Source organism: Leptonotus elevatus, chromosome 15 (assembly GCF_054856555.1).
Source record: "Leptonotus elevatus isolate MCC_2025b chromosome 15, RoL_Lele_1.0, whole genome shotgun sequence".
NCBI classification, from domain to species: domain Eukaryota; kingdom Metazoa; phylum Chordata; class Actinopteri; order Syngnathiformes; family Syngnathidae; genus Leptonotus; species Leptonotus elevatus.
Window position 1 is genome coordinate 9652731 of NC_141253.1, and position 17005 is coordinate 9669735.

At 38.2% G+C, this 17005-nt stretch overlaps 2 protein-coding genes across 4 annotated transcripts in view; both read right to left on the minus strand.

Moving 5' to 3' along the window:
* Positions 1 to 4334, minus strand: part of igsf9a (immunoglobulin superfamily, member 9a) — a 46288-nt gene extending 41954 nt beyond the window's left edge. Inside the window, exon 1 of one of the 2 annotated variants that reach the window (XM_086097510.1) lies at positions 4072 to 4334. The gene's annotated coding sequence lies outside the window, so the exon portion shown is untranslated. Of the gene's footprint in view, positions 1 to 4003 lie in introns of both variants that reach the window. The other variant, XM_086097511.1, reaches the window with a different exon arrangement.
* An 852-nt stretch (positions 4335 to 5186) lies between these two features.
* LOC147161863 (transmembrane protein 230-like) lies at positions 5187 to 11045 on the minus strand. 2 transcript variants are annotated; one of them, XM_086096923.1, is made up of 4 exons: positions 10908 to 11045; positions 10272 to 10383; positions 9104 to 9226; positions 5187 to 6183 (listed from the first exon to the last, which is right to left on the minus strand). In XM_086096923.1, exons 2-4 carry the CDS (start codon positions 10368 to 10370, stop codon positions 6043 to 6045), a joined length of 363 nt encoding a protein of 120 aa, XP_085953049.1. In that variant the 5' UTR covers positions 10371 to 10383; positions 10908 to 11045; the 3' UTR covers positions 5187 to 6042. The 2 variants fall into 2 exon arrangements, with proteins under 2 accessions (XP_085953049.1, XP_085953048.1); XM_086096922.1 differs by lacking the exon at positions 10908 to 11045 and having other exon boundaries at positions 10272 to 10891.
* Between the last annotated feature and the right edge of the window lie 5960 nt (positions 11046 to 17005).

The window sequence follows — 17005 nt, forward strand, 5'->3', positions numbered from 1 at the left end:
CTACACAGCCAATATGCATAGCAAAGATGTTTAATTTGTGAGCACGATGTTGATGGACACTTTTATTCCACTCTGTGAGGTACAGCGGAAATGAAAGAGTTTGCTTTTCGCAGCAGAAGTGAAAAAGTTGTCAGCAGACATACTACCAGAGAACAAGAGCAAGTGGAGGAGGATGGATAAGTCATAAATCTTTGAGGAAATAATAACTCACTTTTTGTCAAATATTAATTAAGCGGTCCAAACTAGATTAATGACGTGTGGCATATTTTCTTGATTGCAACCTGCCACGGTTTCAGTGTGAGAAATACATCACAATGTTGTTGCAAACTTTCTGGAATATTTTCCTTACTGCACACAAAAGCTATGGCAACACATACAGCAACAATAAAATGAAATCTTTTAAACAGCACACAGTGCAGTTAAGTAGGATTTTTGACATATAATAATTAGTAGAAATGGAAAAAAAATTCCAGACACTTGGTAAAAAAAACGTTGAGATTTTATATTTGTCAGGAAAGCCTCAATGAATGGACTACATTGAAAATATAGACCTGAACTTACAGAATTCTCACTCAGTCAGAATTCTCTAGTACTTTACTGTATCGGTACCGTGCTGATACTGTACATCTCTACAGTACCCAGTACTTCTAAAATGTTCCGATAATACACACCGATAGCGTGTGAACAGTGGAAATTCACCTAATGCAGGGGAGCGCTGCACAATAAAATATTACATAATAAAAAAAAAAATTTACAATAAAAAAAAGAAAGAAGAAATGACTGTACAAATCCATCCCAAGACACTGTGTTGTTCCTGTAACTATAGCTTTACTTTTGTTCTGTTAGCAACTTTGTTCGCTAATCCTTCATTTTCACAACAAGGCTCAGTTTTGATTGGTATTTTTCAAAATCTATTAATTCAACAATATCGTTTAAAAAAAAATACTGTACAAATGTCTAGTTATGAATGATTAAAACCCTTAGCAAAGCTCCCACGACACCGTGTTGTTCCTGTAACTAGTTTTACTTTTGTTCTGTGTTAGCAACTTTGTTAGCTAATCTTTCATTTTCGCAAGGCTCCGTTTTGATTGGCATTTTCCTAAAGTTATTAACTTAACAAAAAATTTAATTAAAAAAAAAAACAGACAACCAGACTACATTTGGAGCCAGCCAGCCAAGGAGAAATGTCACAGTGATTCATCTCTCGAACAACTTTTATTTTTGGCGACAGTTGGACTCAAACTGTAACCCCTGTAGTGCCCAAGCCCAAGTCCTTATGGGTGAGTGTCTGTAGATATTAATTATAACAGTAATGTGCCATACAGAGAGAGAGAGCTGTTTCATATTGACCCCTCTCAAGTACAGAAATAGGGTAACCAACCTAACTGATAATAACCTTCCCTTCCTCACAACCACTTTGTGTATGTATTGAATTCTCAAATGTAAAACAATAAGGCTTTATCTTTTCTTTTCTTTTCTTTTTTATCGTTTTCATTTCACGGCTGGGCCCCAGTCTGAAAAGCTGCGAAACAATTACACAGGTTGTCAACTGCTACTCTTCCAACACACTCCCATGCTTGAACAAACAGCACAACATTCAAACACTTTATCGCCAAGTCAAAGTGAACGTGAAGGGTGACAATCCACTGTAATGCGCCTATTTATCGCTGTCTGACTTGACATCCTGATGTTTCTATCCCCTCCTCCCTTCACCTTTGTACACGCTTTCTGAAGATTATTCATGAATGCATAAATAGATCCAAATAGAGACTGGCTGTTGCAATGATTAAGCAGCGGGGACTTTTCCATATTTGGCACATAATGATCACTTGATTGTCTAGTCCTTTGCAGTTGACTCCCCCTTGATAGACATCAAAATTAAGTTGATTGGACGAGAATCAAGCATTGCCGCTGAGTAGCCAAAATCTTAAAGGGTGGTCAACAATACAGATCAATTAAAGTGTTGATGTTGTCACCGATAGACAAGATTGAATGTTTCCATCAAGCGAGACAGAAGTTGCGTAATATCTTTTGTGAAAGAAAAGAAAAGGGGAAATTATAGCAAAGACAGCAAGAAGACGGATGTGAGGGAAAACCCATTACGGAGCGAGGGAATGATTGAATCTGAATTCAAACCGAGTTGTCAAACAAAGCGACATGACAAAATGAAACACATGGCATGGCAACATGGCTTAGATGGTCCCTTGACATTTGCTTGGATGCGCTCTTGCGCCCATGTCGGCTAAGCACATGCATAAACATAAGCACGGTGACAGCGCGACGAAACATTTGAAAGAATCATAAATGAGAAGTTGATTCACAAAAGAAAGCCCCCCACTGTCTCATGTTGATTTATCAAGTGGAACAAATAGAGACGCTGACAGAAAAGCTACAGGAAAGCCCCTGTGTTTTCGTTTTAATCTACATAAAGTGAGAAATGGAGGACCAGCTGATTGATTGTGGTTCGGTAACACATCTATCACTACTCCTGCCCCTTATAACTGTAAAGGTAGCAATAAAAGGATATCCTACGTTTGTTTGTTTTTTTATTAAATTATATTTCTTCTACTGTGAACCGTGCCGCTGTCTGTTCTTGTTTGATTCAAAGCATACCAAATGTCCTTTAATAATGTCCCAGGTATTGATTTAAACCGTGACTATACTGTACCCTAAAGGGAAAATGAATCACTGTTTGTTCACTGACTTTGGACTTTTTCAAGGCTGCTCGTGACAGCAAGTTCAATTGGACATTAACCCCGGAGTAAAGTTAAAATAGGGAGACAAAAAACACTTTGTGATGGCACCAAACTACAATGAACGCTTGTATTTGGTAAAAGAAATACATCCTTTCCTCCTCCATACCACTTACACTGCTCAGGGTTATGGGGAAGCTAATTTTTCATCAAGGTATCGGTTGGCTGGTATCAGCAACCTCCACAAGTACCCGATACCTTAAAATAAGGCCAGTATCAGCCTGATACTGATACCTGGTATTGGTACTCCACCCATCCCCAAGTGGAACCTATTCCAGTTAACTATAATGCAACATATGTTTTACATCTACAGCACTTTTGTAGTAGAGTATTTTTGTTAGGAAGACAAATGCTTGCCACTACATATATATATTTTTTTTTATTGCATCTATTTGTGTCACATGTCTATTAGGGGTGTGCATCGCTTGCCAATAAAATAACATTCAATACGTACCTCGATAAATGGGGTGCGACACGATTCATTCGATTTTTAAAGCGGAACGATATGAATCAGTTTGATACATTGGGATTACGATTCAATGGAATATGGTACGGCTCAGTCGAGTGGGTATGAAGCAATGATTTTCTTGTTGTCTTAAGATGATTTAATTAAAATTATAGGATACATTTACTACACGGTTTTGTGGGCATGAAGAAAAGAAATGTCAGTCTTAAATAGATTTTTGCTGTCTAAGCCTAATTAAAAATGCCACGTCATACTGTTCTTTGAACCAACACTGATCAAAAGTGCACGCCAAGTAAAAACTAAGACATGGCCCTCTTAAAGGTCTCTCGAGATACTTTACATGTACCTTAAAGCATTTTATATCTACCATTACTTTGACAAGCTCTTTTAGAGCTTCTTTCATATAGCTACAATTTAAACGTGTTTGAAAGCTAGGTCATGAATACAGCCAAAGCAAATAAACAGGTTCAATGTTTGTTGAAAAGTGACACAAGAAGCTGCCCACAGAATAGTAATTAAACGCAATCAATACTTAATCAAAGAATATTTTATCATGTGACGGAAAAGGACAAAAAGCTTGAATTACAAAAAAACGAAATCAACAATTACTCATCACCGGTATATAAAATGTCGGTTATACTGCCGAGCCTGCAGTAAAAGCCGTCCACAAACTTCAAAAACGCACTCGTTACTAGTGATTTTCAAGAATATTAAACCCTTGTAAAACAAAAATCTGAATTTAAAACGGTTTAAGGGGTATCGTGTGGGCATAAACGCATCGTACCTGTTGATAAATGTTAGCCTCCGTGTGAGTGATCTTTTTTTGGGAGGGGGGGGGGGGGGTAAACGTACCCTATGTTCGGCTTAGTCCAACTGGAAGTGAGTCATCGGGAGCATCGGGCCTCGCTTCGTTGTTGCTCTGAGTAACAAGCTGAAAGGTAATACCTGTGGCGAACAAGAGCAGGTAACAGGTGTCTGTTTCACATCCAGGTGACAGACAGTGAGCTTTCCACAAGTACACTCCTCTTGTGTCCTTCCTCCCCCTCCGGCCCCTTTGCTTTTATTCAAAAGTCCTCGACCGACCACCGCATTTTCATTCAAAGCACGCCTTTAATAACTAACACAGGCGCGTACACTTTAGCGTAACAGCATGTGTGCAGACGAGTAATAAAAAATAAATAAATAAATAAATAAATAAACGCCCTAAATAATCCCCCTTGGATGAATCGTTGCCTTGGATGGTGTCCACTATTATAGCTACCACAAGAGGGTGTCATTGCCCTTGCACTGGTGGTCGAACAGGTGTCACAGTTTCGGTACAATACTCAATATATAAATGGAAGGGGGAAAAAAATAGAAAATTATAACTGAACCTTATGGCGGTAATATGATATATGTACTGTGGAGGTAGATAGCGCTGCAACATATTCAAAGATATTAGCGTGCTCCTGATGTTGCAGATCAAATATAACTTTGATATGAATATGCATGGGTTGGGCAGATTATGTTTGTACGTGGTATTAATTCAAGTATCAATATAGGAATCGTATCAATAAACAGCAAGAGGGTCAATTAAAACACACTTTGAGTACTTATTGCTTAACTTTCAAGTGTCATTTTTCCACAAACTCAAGATGTAGTGTCAATTCAAATATGATGTTTTTATATTTATTAATTTTTTTTGTGTGTTGATTGCACTGGTTGTTTTTATATAGTTTGTTGGTTGTTTGTATTTACGTGATTTAATGGGACAATAAAATCAGGGCTTTATTGTCTTTTCATTCCATACTTGGGTTGCTTTAAATATTTGTCTTTACTTATTATTCCACTCTACTTACCACAGTGCATCTTTTTTCCCCACATTGTGTCAACCTAGCACACATGTAATTGTCATTATTTACAAGAAAAATAAAACTGTGAAATACTGTGAAATAATCAGTCATTATTAAAAAAAAGAGGAAAAAGAATTGCATTTCATCTATTTAATCAAACACTTGTGCATTAAAATGCCTTCAGTATACAAAGTAAAATACATAAATATATTCCTGTAACTATTATGCAGCTGGATAACTTTTGATTAAACATTCAAGCTTTGCATTATGCTGCAAATAATTTGGAGCTTGAGTCGCTCATCCGTACAGACAATCACAAATTAATCCCTGCTTTTTGCAAAAATAGATTGCACAACATGTTGGATAGATGGCTCCTTGTGCCTACAGTCGAGGTGCCCTTAAGCAAGGCATGAATCACTGCCACATCCTGTGTCAACTCAGGGGTGCAACACTTCACTCTGGCATCTTTGGTGTACCTGCATATGTGACCTGATTCTGTGTGGCGTACAACAAAAACACACAACCCAAACTGAATTTCATAATTAAATCATAAATGCATGCAAATATTGCCTTTTAACGCAGAGCACTGTGAAAATATAAGCTATAGGTAACCTACATTCTCGCTCTCAGTAACAAAACAGGTGATGTCTGATGTATAGAATAGTAAGAGGAAACAAAACAGTAGTATTTTGAGTCAACTTTTGATTTGACTCTTTCTAGAGGTCAAGAAGCTGTTCACTTTTGTTCACTGTCAGCAAGGTATTCCGAGCTTGCAGAGCAAAACAGACAACCATAGATATTAAGCTTAAATCCGGCAGAGCCAACCTAGGGATAAACATGGGAGTGCCATTCCTGAGTAGTACAATACTTTTGTCTTATTTTGTCTTATGCAGTACATGCTCGGAGAAAGAAAACAGCAGGCGGTACTTTATGGATGCACATTCGGCAAGGGAGTGCGGATGCTTGAAATAGTCAGCAGCCGTCGCTCCAATCAGTCACCGAAATCCGGGATGTCGTTGTAGGAGTAACCTCGGTATCCCTTGGCGGCGTAGTAAGCGATTCTCAAATGGTAAAATCCGGGAAGGAAAACAAGAAGCCCTATGATGATGACAGGAATGGTACGATCTGGGTGCTGAGGATATGCAAAGAAAAGAAAAGAAAACAGACCATGCATTAGCTCCACAGTGGTTAGTGATCAGTGTGGCCTGCTGGGTTCTATTTACAGACATGTCCTTGCTTGCCCACAAACTGTAAGCTGTGAGGCAGACATGCTCACTACTGCAGGTTTGGTTTTGGTTTCATGTTCGCAACAGGAAAGGACAAACCACGGTAAGTTTAGTGTTTTTGTTCACCACAAGATGGCAGTCCTGAGAACTGTGCGTGTTTACCTTAGCCTATATTGATTGCTCCTTAATAGAACATAGGTTTAAATTGATGATTTTTGAGATTGAGATTTCTGTCTTTTTGTTTTTAGCTTATTTTATCCTATTGTCCTTTAGATTTGCTTTTAGCCTGTTTTGTTGCTATCTTTTAGCCAACTAATTTTGTTGTTGTTTAGCGTTTAGCTCCAGTGTTTCCTCGTGGTGGGGGCCTCCGCACAGGGAGGGGTTGCTGGGCCTTCTCATTTTTTTTTTCTTTTCATATTGTACTATGGATGTTTTAATTACACAGCACTTAAGAGTTGCACTTTTATGTATGAAAAGTGCTATATAAATAAAGTTTGACTTCATTTGATTTGATCAAAATAAAATATTAAACACGTCAACGTAATGACTGTAAAGCAATACTGTCACAGTTGATGCAACTACATTACCCTTTCGTTGCCCTCTTATGCACTCCACTCTAAACATTATTTCTCCCATAATCCATTGTCTAATCTAAAATATATTGTTCGTGTGTGTTTTTTTTAAATGGCGTTGCCTCCATGTCAGAGCACATTTTCTGCAAACACAATCTGCAGCCTGGAAAACAGTCACATTAACCTCCTACTGATAATTACAAATTTGATACGTTCAGACTGTTATCTCCCATGTGGAGATGTGAATTTCGGAAGTAGAAGGCACAGTGGGGGATCCACGGGGGTTGGCACCCTAGGGTATAAAACATCAGACTCATTTTTTAACATACACTAAACTGTGGTAGCCGAGAAAGGAACATAGATGAAAACTGGCAGGAGCACAATAAAATGCAGAAGCAACTCGTTAATTACATTTATTTTTAAAGCAGGATTAACTGTAGCGGCAGTGTTTTAATTACCGGATCGGGACCTGGTAATTAACACTAAAATTAAAAACAGTGATTTGTCGAAAAACATATACATGTACCCTTTCAAACATCTAAGGAGACGTCAGTTAAATACAGAACAGACAGTAAAGGTTGGGAAACACTATAGACAGAATAATGCTACAAAGTAATGCTACAAAAAAAATTGTTTTCCCGCAAATAACCGAGGACAGCTAAAAAATAAATAAATAAATGATTAGGTGAATTTGCGAATGCCAAACAATTTATTTACAAGTGTCCACTATAGTAATAAAAAAAAAAAAAGGTATTATCCTATGCAAGAGCAGCACAGCCAACAAAGCTTCAGTCAATGTTGTAAAATTTTGTATGATTTAACTTTTGGAAACTAACCTTGAGATGGCAAAAAATGTTTTAAGGAGCCAAGTATTTTCCCAGTGAACAAAAAGAAATGGCGGGAAAGTATGAAAAAGGCAGCAGCACGTGAGAGCTGAACGTCTTCACAATCAAAACCTCAAGCCAAAAGTTACTACAACTAAATAATTTGAGTTGAGAAACATAAGCGTACTGACACGCTGCCTTGTGAATGTCTGGCAAGCAATGCATGTAAACAGTTCTGCAATATTTACAATTAACTTCATTGTATTCTATATTAATATGTACCCGCAAAAGATGTGCCCAACATTGGCTTCACGTGCTGAAAATGATCGCAATAAATCTACTGTAACCTGTTGTTTTGAGTTCATTTGCAACCTGTTTTGGCAGCAAACTACCTTTTTTTCAGTTACTAAAGTGAAAGTTGATAAAAAGTTGTCTCTATTAAGTCACAGCAGCCAATTTGTCCAATGAGGCTGTCTGTCTGAACTCTACCTGATATCAGATTCACCCATATATATTTCAACTATTGGCTGAACTGGTCTCTAATTATTGCACATTTGAAGAAACTACACTCTAAAAGTAGATTGGTTAAAAAAAAAACTACCAATCTAGTAGATTAAGCTCATATTGGCTTGATTAACCAATAGATTGGTCAGACATTGACTATTCCGGGTGGTTACAGGCTTACCAATTTTTTGGGTTAGCCAAACAACCAATGAAATTGGTTACAATAGAAAGTAAGTCTAAATAGATCACTTGGAAATATATTTATTGTATTCTAAATGTATTTATTAATTATTAGAAGTGATTACGACATATAATAAATATAGTGTTTAAAAATAAAAATGTGTGTCTACATAGATCACTAGGCGTGACCAGCTCAGTGGCCTAGTGGTAGAGTGTCTACCCTGAGTCTGGGAGGTTGTGGGTTCAATCCCCGGCTGGGTCATGCCAAAGACTATAAAAAAATGGGACCCATTTGCCTCCGTGCTTGACACGCAGCATTAAGGCTTGGAATTTGGGGGTTAGATACTTTTGGAATGGAAGACAGATTAACCAATCTCTTGGTCAGGATGACCAATTTGTATCGGTTAGCCCCATCACCAATATAGAGTACATTGGTTGAAAACGCCTACCATTCTAGAGTGGTTGTTTTAACCAAAGAATCTGTCGGACACATAACTAACTACCAGCTAGATTGGCCAATTGTAACCTTTTTTTTTGGGGGGTCAATTTGACCAATCTGTTTGTATCTGTTACAACATGTGGCATACATTCCATTTTTTAATACAGATATGCCACCAATATAATGATAATGTACTGTTACATCATTTCATATTTCTTTCGTGAGGCGAGGGGAAGAAATTGGGTGAAGCAACTTCCAAGCTGCTGCAATGAAAAATGTGTTTGGTCTGTTGCTTTATTTAACTCACCTCCACCTCAATGGTGCCTGACAGAAGAAGGGCCCCGAAGATGATGAGTAAGGAGCCCACCGAAAAGAGGAAGACTGCCAGTGCGATTGCCTTGTAGGGGACCTTTGGAGGACTTTTCTTAAACTGTAAAGGAACAAATTGCATTATTTTTGGACTGCCTAACATTGCAGCCACGCTGCACTGACTTCATTGTAATAGAAGATTGCTTGCATTTTCCACAGAAAGTAAATGAACAGATATTAAAAAGACATCAGAAAAGCATTTCTTATCTCTCATCATTCGTCCTTTTTGCAACTGGGGACTTGCAATTTCCTCCACAATTGCCTATGAATTCTGAGAAATTACTGAAATAAGTGTATACCAATAGTTAACATGACCTTCTAGTTGCACCGTGACATCACTGCGGGATTATTGTTCAAAATCTACGATCACTCACTATATTGCTGAGAGTGGGGTGAGATATACTACACATTTATACCTCACCTTCACCAAATTAGCCACATGCTGTTCTTTGACTGAGTCAGCTCTGTTGATAAATGGCGATGCTATTGTGCCGTTTTGCAGCATGTAGCATTTTTGTTGCAGAACCACTGTGAATTATGGCGACTGCTTGACTCAGCATTTACGCTATAAAGACTGACCGATCAACAGGCTGGAGGGAGGAAGGTGACACGCAAGGGGGGCTCTACATTTCCGCCTGTTAACTACTTTTTGTGCTCTGCCAAGGGATTTTGGATTACAGACTTTGGTGATCTGTTGACAGTATGCGTTTTGGTTTAATTGATGATTTATAAAGTTCATCTTTAATCATGTAAAGGGGGTCTTCACTACTTCAATGACCTTCTTGGACCTGAAGTAACTGTCCACCAGGGGCAGCCAAACAGTCAGAGGCTAAGGCTGTTACTGTAAAGAGCCACATCATTCACACAGGCTCACTTCCTAGCTCTCTTTTGCCCATTTTGACAAACTCCCCTTCATTATATGGATTTTTAGCCTGTGCAATGTTCCAAGCAAGTTGATAAGAGTGCTTGACCTTTCAAAGTGAGCAACTTGTGCTTGTAGAAACGCAGTGTTTCATGATGGGATAAAATGTGTAATTATGTATGTCTTTTTGGATGGCATGTCTGGAAAAAAAAAACGCTCACAGCCAAGAAAGTGAATCTTGTACCTGTAATTCAATGTATCCGTCATCATCTGCAGCTAGACGTGAGTATTTGACCTTGTTGAGCACGCCAGTATCTAGCACATTGCCTCTGCTCGCTTTCATTGTGGCCAAGGAACTGTATTGAGAGACACACACACGGAATTATCACCTTGCTTTGATTTATCCATGATCATATTATTTGTCCAGTGTAATGCAAGATGAAGCTGCGATCTACATTGAATTTTTGTGAGTCTTTTTTTTTTACAGTAAAATATTCATTAGGGGAAAAAAACGTATGCAAAAGTATTATTCTGGGCGAAAAACCTAATAACTCCTGAGATTTCTAAACCACCCTTCCAAAACTCATTTAACAGTATCTCAAGGGGGTAATTAATGTATGCATGTGTTATGTTATGTGTTAATATTTCCAAGAAGCGGCAAAACATGTAGCAGAATATGAGATTGTATCTATGTACAGTAGAAATACAGTAACTGTTTCTGTCTGACATTTTAATGTTTTCTTGATTCATAGGGTACAAAGTTAGGGCACCATAAACCATGAATTATTAAGTGTTTTTTTTTAGTTGTTGACCTTTAAAAAAAAAAAACAGCTATAGACTGTAAAAAAAGCAGTCAATGCAGTTTAGGCGCATGACTTACGTGCAGGTGGCGTGGGTTTAGTTGTCACTCAGGGATGGCATGGATGTCAGCACTAATGGTTGTCTGTCTCTACATATGTCTTGTAATTGACAAGCAGGATGAACAATGGATTTAGAAAATCAAAATACTTTGAGCAATTAGAAATTATTCAAGTTCAGTAACAAAGCCAGACGTATAATTACACGCTTTGGGCACTTGTCCTTGCCTAACTGATGATTTATTGATTTTGTTTTAGGGTTTGAGTTTAATGAAACAAAAGTAATCATTTCAAATGCAATTATGATTCATTCTGTTGTTGCCCCCCCCCCCCCAACAAGGGTTCTAATAACGATGGACTTGACCCACTGTCAACAAAATATATTTAACCTTGTTGTTGTTCGTCTCAACACTGTGCCGATCAAATGTGTAGACTGTTGAAAAAACATGTTTTTGAATCTCTACAGTTAGTTCAAACTGAAACTATTTTATCGAAAAAACACATAATTTCACCTCTTGAGTACTAATTCCCTGATGGCACAAGCAGCCAATTTCACATATATATTAGCTTGTGCTGGCATAAGTACAACTGCAGTAATGCCTTCCAGTTTTCTACTTTGTGCACTGAGCATTTGAAAGGTGACCTCGAGAAATGGCCTGAGAGCAGTTACAGCTGACCAAGCTGAACTTTCACTGCTTAAGTAAAGTCCATCTTTCCATTATACGTATATAGGACGCTGGAGCCTTGGTGGGAGGGGGCGTATATAATGTGAGGATGGCCATAGCGCAATATCTTGACACTTACTTACAGTATCTGCAATTTCACGTGCCATGAGTCTCCAAGTACCCTTAATTATTGGTATGAATGACATAGAATTATAAGCAAGAATGCAAGGGAATCAAAATCATTGTGTTAGTAGCAAGTAATTATTTTTAATTTATTTGGCCTCCATGAGATTTTGCACTTACAATGGCTTACATTAAAATTAATCAAACATAAATGAGAATAAAAGGAGATGGATGGTGCATTTCTTCTGTGCTGTATGCTTTTCAATGAATTTTTATTTTTATTTTTTTACTCCTGTTATATGTGCCTAACTAAGAGTGTGTGAAGGCATTGTTATTGTTAATATTAAAGAGCGTCTTTTATTGTATATGTTAAGATTTATTTTCTCATTAAACTAACACGGTATGCATCCTCACAACTATTTGAGCAACAAACCAGTTCAACAATTAAGGAGCCTAATCTCACAAGTCTAAGATTTTACCTATTCATGAATAATTTAACATTTAAGCAAGTGAAGCTTATAAGAGCAAAACACAATTCACTCTGCCAAATGGATTCCGGGTGTCGCCGTGCGCTTGCATTTCCAACACAGAAGAAAGGAAAAAAAGAAGGTTTTCCCAAATGTTAATCAGTGCAATGTCATAAGTAAGCAAATGCAAGACAGAGAACAATGTTGCAATGATGCCTTAAGCAAGATTCAGTAATATTGAAGCCCCCCCCCCCCCCATCTTTGATGGGCCCTTTTTTGAATTTCTGGCATTTCCATTTAGTTTTCTTTTCGTATTTCTTGAAAATTCAAATAAAATGGGTGGATGGAAAACCAACTTGTGTGATCCTAAAAGAAAAACAAAATACGTTTTTATCACACTTCAACATCCTTCTGCTGGAAGCTCTTTGCATGGCAGCTAGGTGTCAATAACAACACAATGATTTATTTATTTATTTTGACAAATGTAGCTATGTTGGTAGTACATGGCTCCACTTATAGCGGGGTGACATCTTCTTTACCAGGAGACAGTGCCATTTAAAGAAATCAAGACAATTTGAGTCACAAACAAACAAAAGTAACAAAATTAGTTGGCAAAGTTTGTCCAATGGGTGCAACGGAACGTATTACCAAAGCAGCGCACAGATGCTATTCTCCTAATTGTCAATGTACCATCACAATAATTTTTATTATGTAACTTTAAATTTGAATTGTGAACCTGTCCTTAAAATTATCCATCCACTCATCCATCCCTTTGCTATATATACCACTTGTCATAATTCGGGTCACGAGTGAGGTGGAACCTATCCTGAATATTATCATATCATATTACCAATGAATCAGCTTTTTGTGGCATTTCCTATGATCAAATATTCACAAGTTTGTGTCTTTTGAAGGGTGACAGATGAGAACCCCCAAACTGTAATCTATTGACTTATCGTTGTTTTCACTTTGAACTCGATGCAGTATAAACTTGCACAAAGCTCAGGTTAGGCCATAAAACTTACACCCTTCAGCAAAGTACTAACTTGCCAAGTGTGTCATTAAATATTCATATGCAAACTGTGAGCTGCTTTTGACCTGCGCATTTGCCAAAAACTGAAATATGTATCCCTGGTTGAAGCAATGAAGTACATACTTCTGCGTTTCAGTGGTCCATTATATTTATAGTTTTTAATTACTGATATATCCAATTTGGCTTCATAACAGTCTTTGCAATTAAACTCTTCCAATAATGGTGTGTGCTATACTCCCAATGTCCGAGCTCTTAAATATTTTTATGTCTAATTCCTTAAAATGGTTATCACTGTTTTAATGTCTTGTTATTTAGAAACTAGACTGGATAGATATATTGTGAATATAGTTGTGCTATCAAAATTTCGACTTACTGGACACTCCTTGTGTTCATATACATTACTTAGACTTGTATTCATTAACAGCAATTGGCAGCTTAATTATATTGATTAGGCCGGAAGTTTATTTTTATTATTATAATTTTTTTTAAAGAAGCATGGTTACATATGAAACGAGCACAACTTTACACTCATTCTCAGACCTGAATACACGACCTGTAGTGTTGAAGGTACAATGTGTAATATTTAGTGCCATCTAGTGGTGAACTAATAGAATGCAACAATTTGGAAGTACGCGCTCTACTGTGGCTCAGAAAGACCACACTTCACAAGAGTCCCACCAATTATTATTCCCAACTATTATTTGAAGTGAGCGAGAGAGAAAGCAACCCAGCGAGTAGGATTTAGCGTGAGCGGCGAGCAAGAGTGGCTAGCAAGGACTAGCTGGAACAGCTAACGGCTAGTGGGAGGAAAGCAGAGCGAAACAAGCGAGGGGAGCCCGAATGGGGTAGATGCCACCGACTTCCGACTTCCGGGTTTCACACATCAGCGTCGTTTCCGGCCACTAATGGCCGCGTTCCAATGCTCGCTGAAATGCTTCGGACAATTGAGATAGACACACTACACACTCGCACCCGTCGACGGGAACACGCCTAGGGGCACAAAGGCGGAAACGCAAAAACTGGGAAGTGGCCCACACGTCGCAAACAGGAAACGGAAACAAAGCTGATGTGTGAAAACCAGGAAGTCGGAAGTCCCGCCTCCTCCGTGGCATATACCTCATTATGGGATTCAGCGACGACCACCTGTTGGTCCTAGCTGTGGAAGGTAAGCGGCGGTTGACGCATTGGGTCTGACACGAGCTGCAAGTACCACAAGAGGCTAACTACATTTGCAAAAAATTATTTGTGTTTTTTTTTTTCATTGATGAATATTAGTTCTCCACTAGAGGGTGCTACACGTACTGTCCCTTTAAGCATTTATGTAGTCTTCACAGGGGTCATTCAAAAATATTGTAAAAGTAAACTTTTGTATACCATTGTCAGCTTTAATCATATAAAACATAATTATCAACAAAATTGTGGCTGGTGAAAAAATGCTGAGGAGGTAGTAACTCTGGGAAACCACTAGGTGACTGATGAGCAAAAATGTTAATGTCAAGACCTGATGAACGGAAAATGCTAATTAAAGTAAATACTTCATTTGTGTGAGTGTGTAGTGCTTTTTGTCAACCAGTTCCACATCCATTACAAAACAAAAAGTTGTTTTAACATGACCATAATTGTTCATGTTTAACTAGCATAATGCAGTTGTTTGGAGGCGGTTGGGTTGATAAGAAGGTATTAATGAAAGTCAACACTTATTTGTTTGAGTGATTAGTCCAATATTTGTGTCGTCCGGACCCAGGAGCTTTTAGGTGGTAGGTCTAGTTTAAATCAATGGCTTCTGGGCTGCCTTTATGAATTCAGATGGCCTAGACATGCCACATTAATCCAACACGACAGGTTTGTGAAGTGTGTTCGAGTTTGTGACGGAGTCATCATTTTATGTTTTGAAAAGAGATGTACTTTGGTAAGTTTGGAAAGTACAACTTTTCACTTCTTCCTAAAATTGGTATAATATTGCCAAGCATAAGTTAGTTTGACAATATTTCATGGTGTGACCTTAAAAAGAACTGAATAGAGCCGCTTATAAAACCATTCAACCACAACATTATTATTTCACAAAAATGCTAAAATTGCTGTTTTCACATTTTCCTCCCAGAGCTCAGATCAAATAATAAAAACAACCAATGATGACATATATTTTGTTATTACATTTTTGACACCCAAAAAACTCCCAATAGTATCATCAGCTTCAGACAGACAAGAAGACAGATAGATGAATGCAAAGATGAACAGTAAAAATATGGTCAGTATAGGAAAGAGGCATGTAGGCAAGGGGCGGGGCTTGCCAGGTCAGGTGGGCTCTTCTGCAGAGGTTCTCTCATCAGCAGAATGGCAGGATAGAAACACTTGACTTTGCCTCAGTCTGTCCGTCTGTGGTGGACTGGCTTAAAGCAGGAGATCCGAGTGAGCGCCGAACCTTAAAGTTGCAGCAGCAGCGACACATGTGCCCCCCTGAGGAAGGTAAGACTTCATCTTTTCTTTCTCCCTCCATCTACCCCACTGCTGACTTTCCTGGCTTAGTGGCAATATTTGAATTGGTCTTCCATTCCTCTTCAGTGTTTAATGCAATTATCTTATTTATGTCAACTCATTTTTTGGCTTGCTAATGCACATTAGGCATGCTTCCTTTTGCAGCTTCATTTGAAATTCTAATTAGATGTATTTATTTTGTATCAAACTATGCGCCATTATAATGAAACATTTTAATAAAATGATTTTTAGCAAGGTTTGTAATTTAAAAGCTTAATTCAATTCAATTACTTGTTTCATTTGCCATTTTGGGATATCTGTTGAGCTCATGATCGTGTGAATGTGGGTGATGAGGTTGTCTGTCTCTATATGTGCCCTGCGACTGACTAGCGACCAGTCCAGGGTGTAAGTCCGAGATGCACCCAGAGTCAGCTGGATAGACTCCAGTTCCCCGTGACCCTCAACAGCATATGCAGTATAGAAAATTGATAGATGGATGGATTGGACATCTCATGAGACCAGTGGCCAACGCATTGTGCTACAGTAATGGGCAAAAAGACGCAAATGTTCAAGGTTGATCAAACTTAATGATTACAATCATGGAGGGATTGAATTATGACTTGAGGCAAGTTCTTGCCCCCCCCCCCCCCCCCCCCCCCCCCCAGAGAGAACAGCAGTCTCCAAACGGACCTCAAATGTGAATCAATTCATCACAGTTTACTTGGCAGAGCGTGCATGCGCGTGTGAAACAAAAATGCCGGATTTCTTTGGACCTGGAATACTTGCGGTGCACTGCAGCACTGTAATATCATTACAGTTAGAAAGCTGGCATTTCATTTCTGTTTCTAATCAGAAAAATGGCCGCAAAACTTGATCAGCCTAAAGCAATGAAAGAGTGTAACTGAATAATTCATTAGCTATTAGACGTAAAGTCAATATGTATTTTTCCACCCAGAGACAAACAAGCTGACGTTTGGTTGTTTAGGTCTCCAATACATAAATCTTTTATTACAGTACATTTGACCACAAATATGTAACACAATACACGCTACATAAAAAACATCACAGCTGGTAAAACGACCTCTGATGTTCTCAGAGTTGTTTTTCATCCATTACACTGCAGTTGATTAATTAGGCACAAAGTCAGCCACAAAGTGATTCAGAGCATAGATTATTAGGTTGTCATGATTAAGCATCACGCATGGAAATCCATGTTTCGTTTGTAAGGTATGCAATATTTGATGTATCCTTAATATCTCAATGAATAATGCATGAATCAGAATTCAAGTGCAGGAGGTGAGCACCTATAAACATGTACAATTATATACTTACCCAAATGAGGATTTAATTTTTTTATT

What these genes read in the sequence shown, in the direction of transcription:
- LOC147161863 (XM_086096923.1), bottom strand. Translation starts at nt 10,370, where the DNA reads ATGAAAGCGAGCAGAGGCAATGTGCTAGATACTGGCGTGCTCAACAAG. An exon ending in ACGGATACATTGAATTACAG is followed by an intron (nt 9,227 to 10,271) that starts GTACAAGATTCA and finishes GTTCCTTTACAG; the next exon opens with TTTAAGAAAAGTCCTCCAAA. An exon ending in CAGGCACCATTGAGGTGGAG is followed by an intron (nt 6,184 to 9,103) that starts GTGAGTTAAATA and finishes GCATATCCTCAG; the next exon opens with CACCCAGATCGTACCATTCC.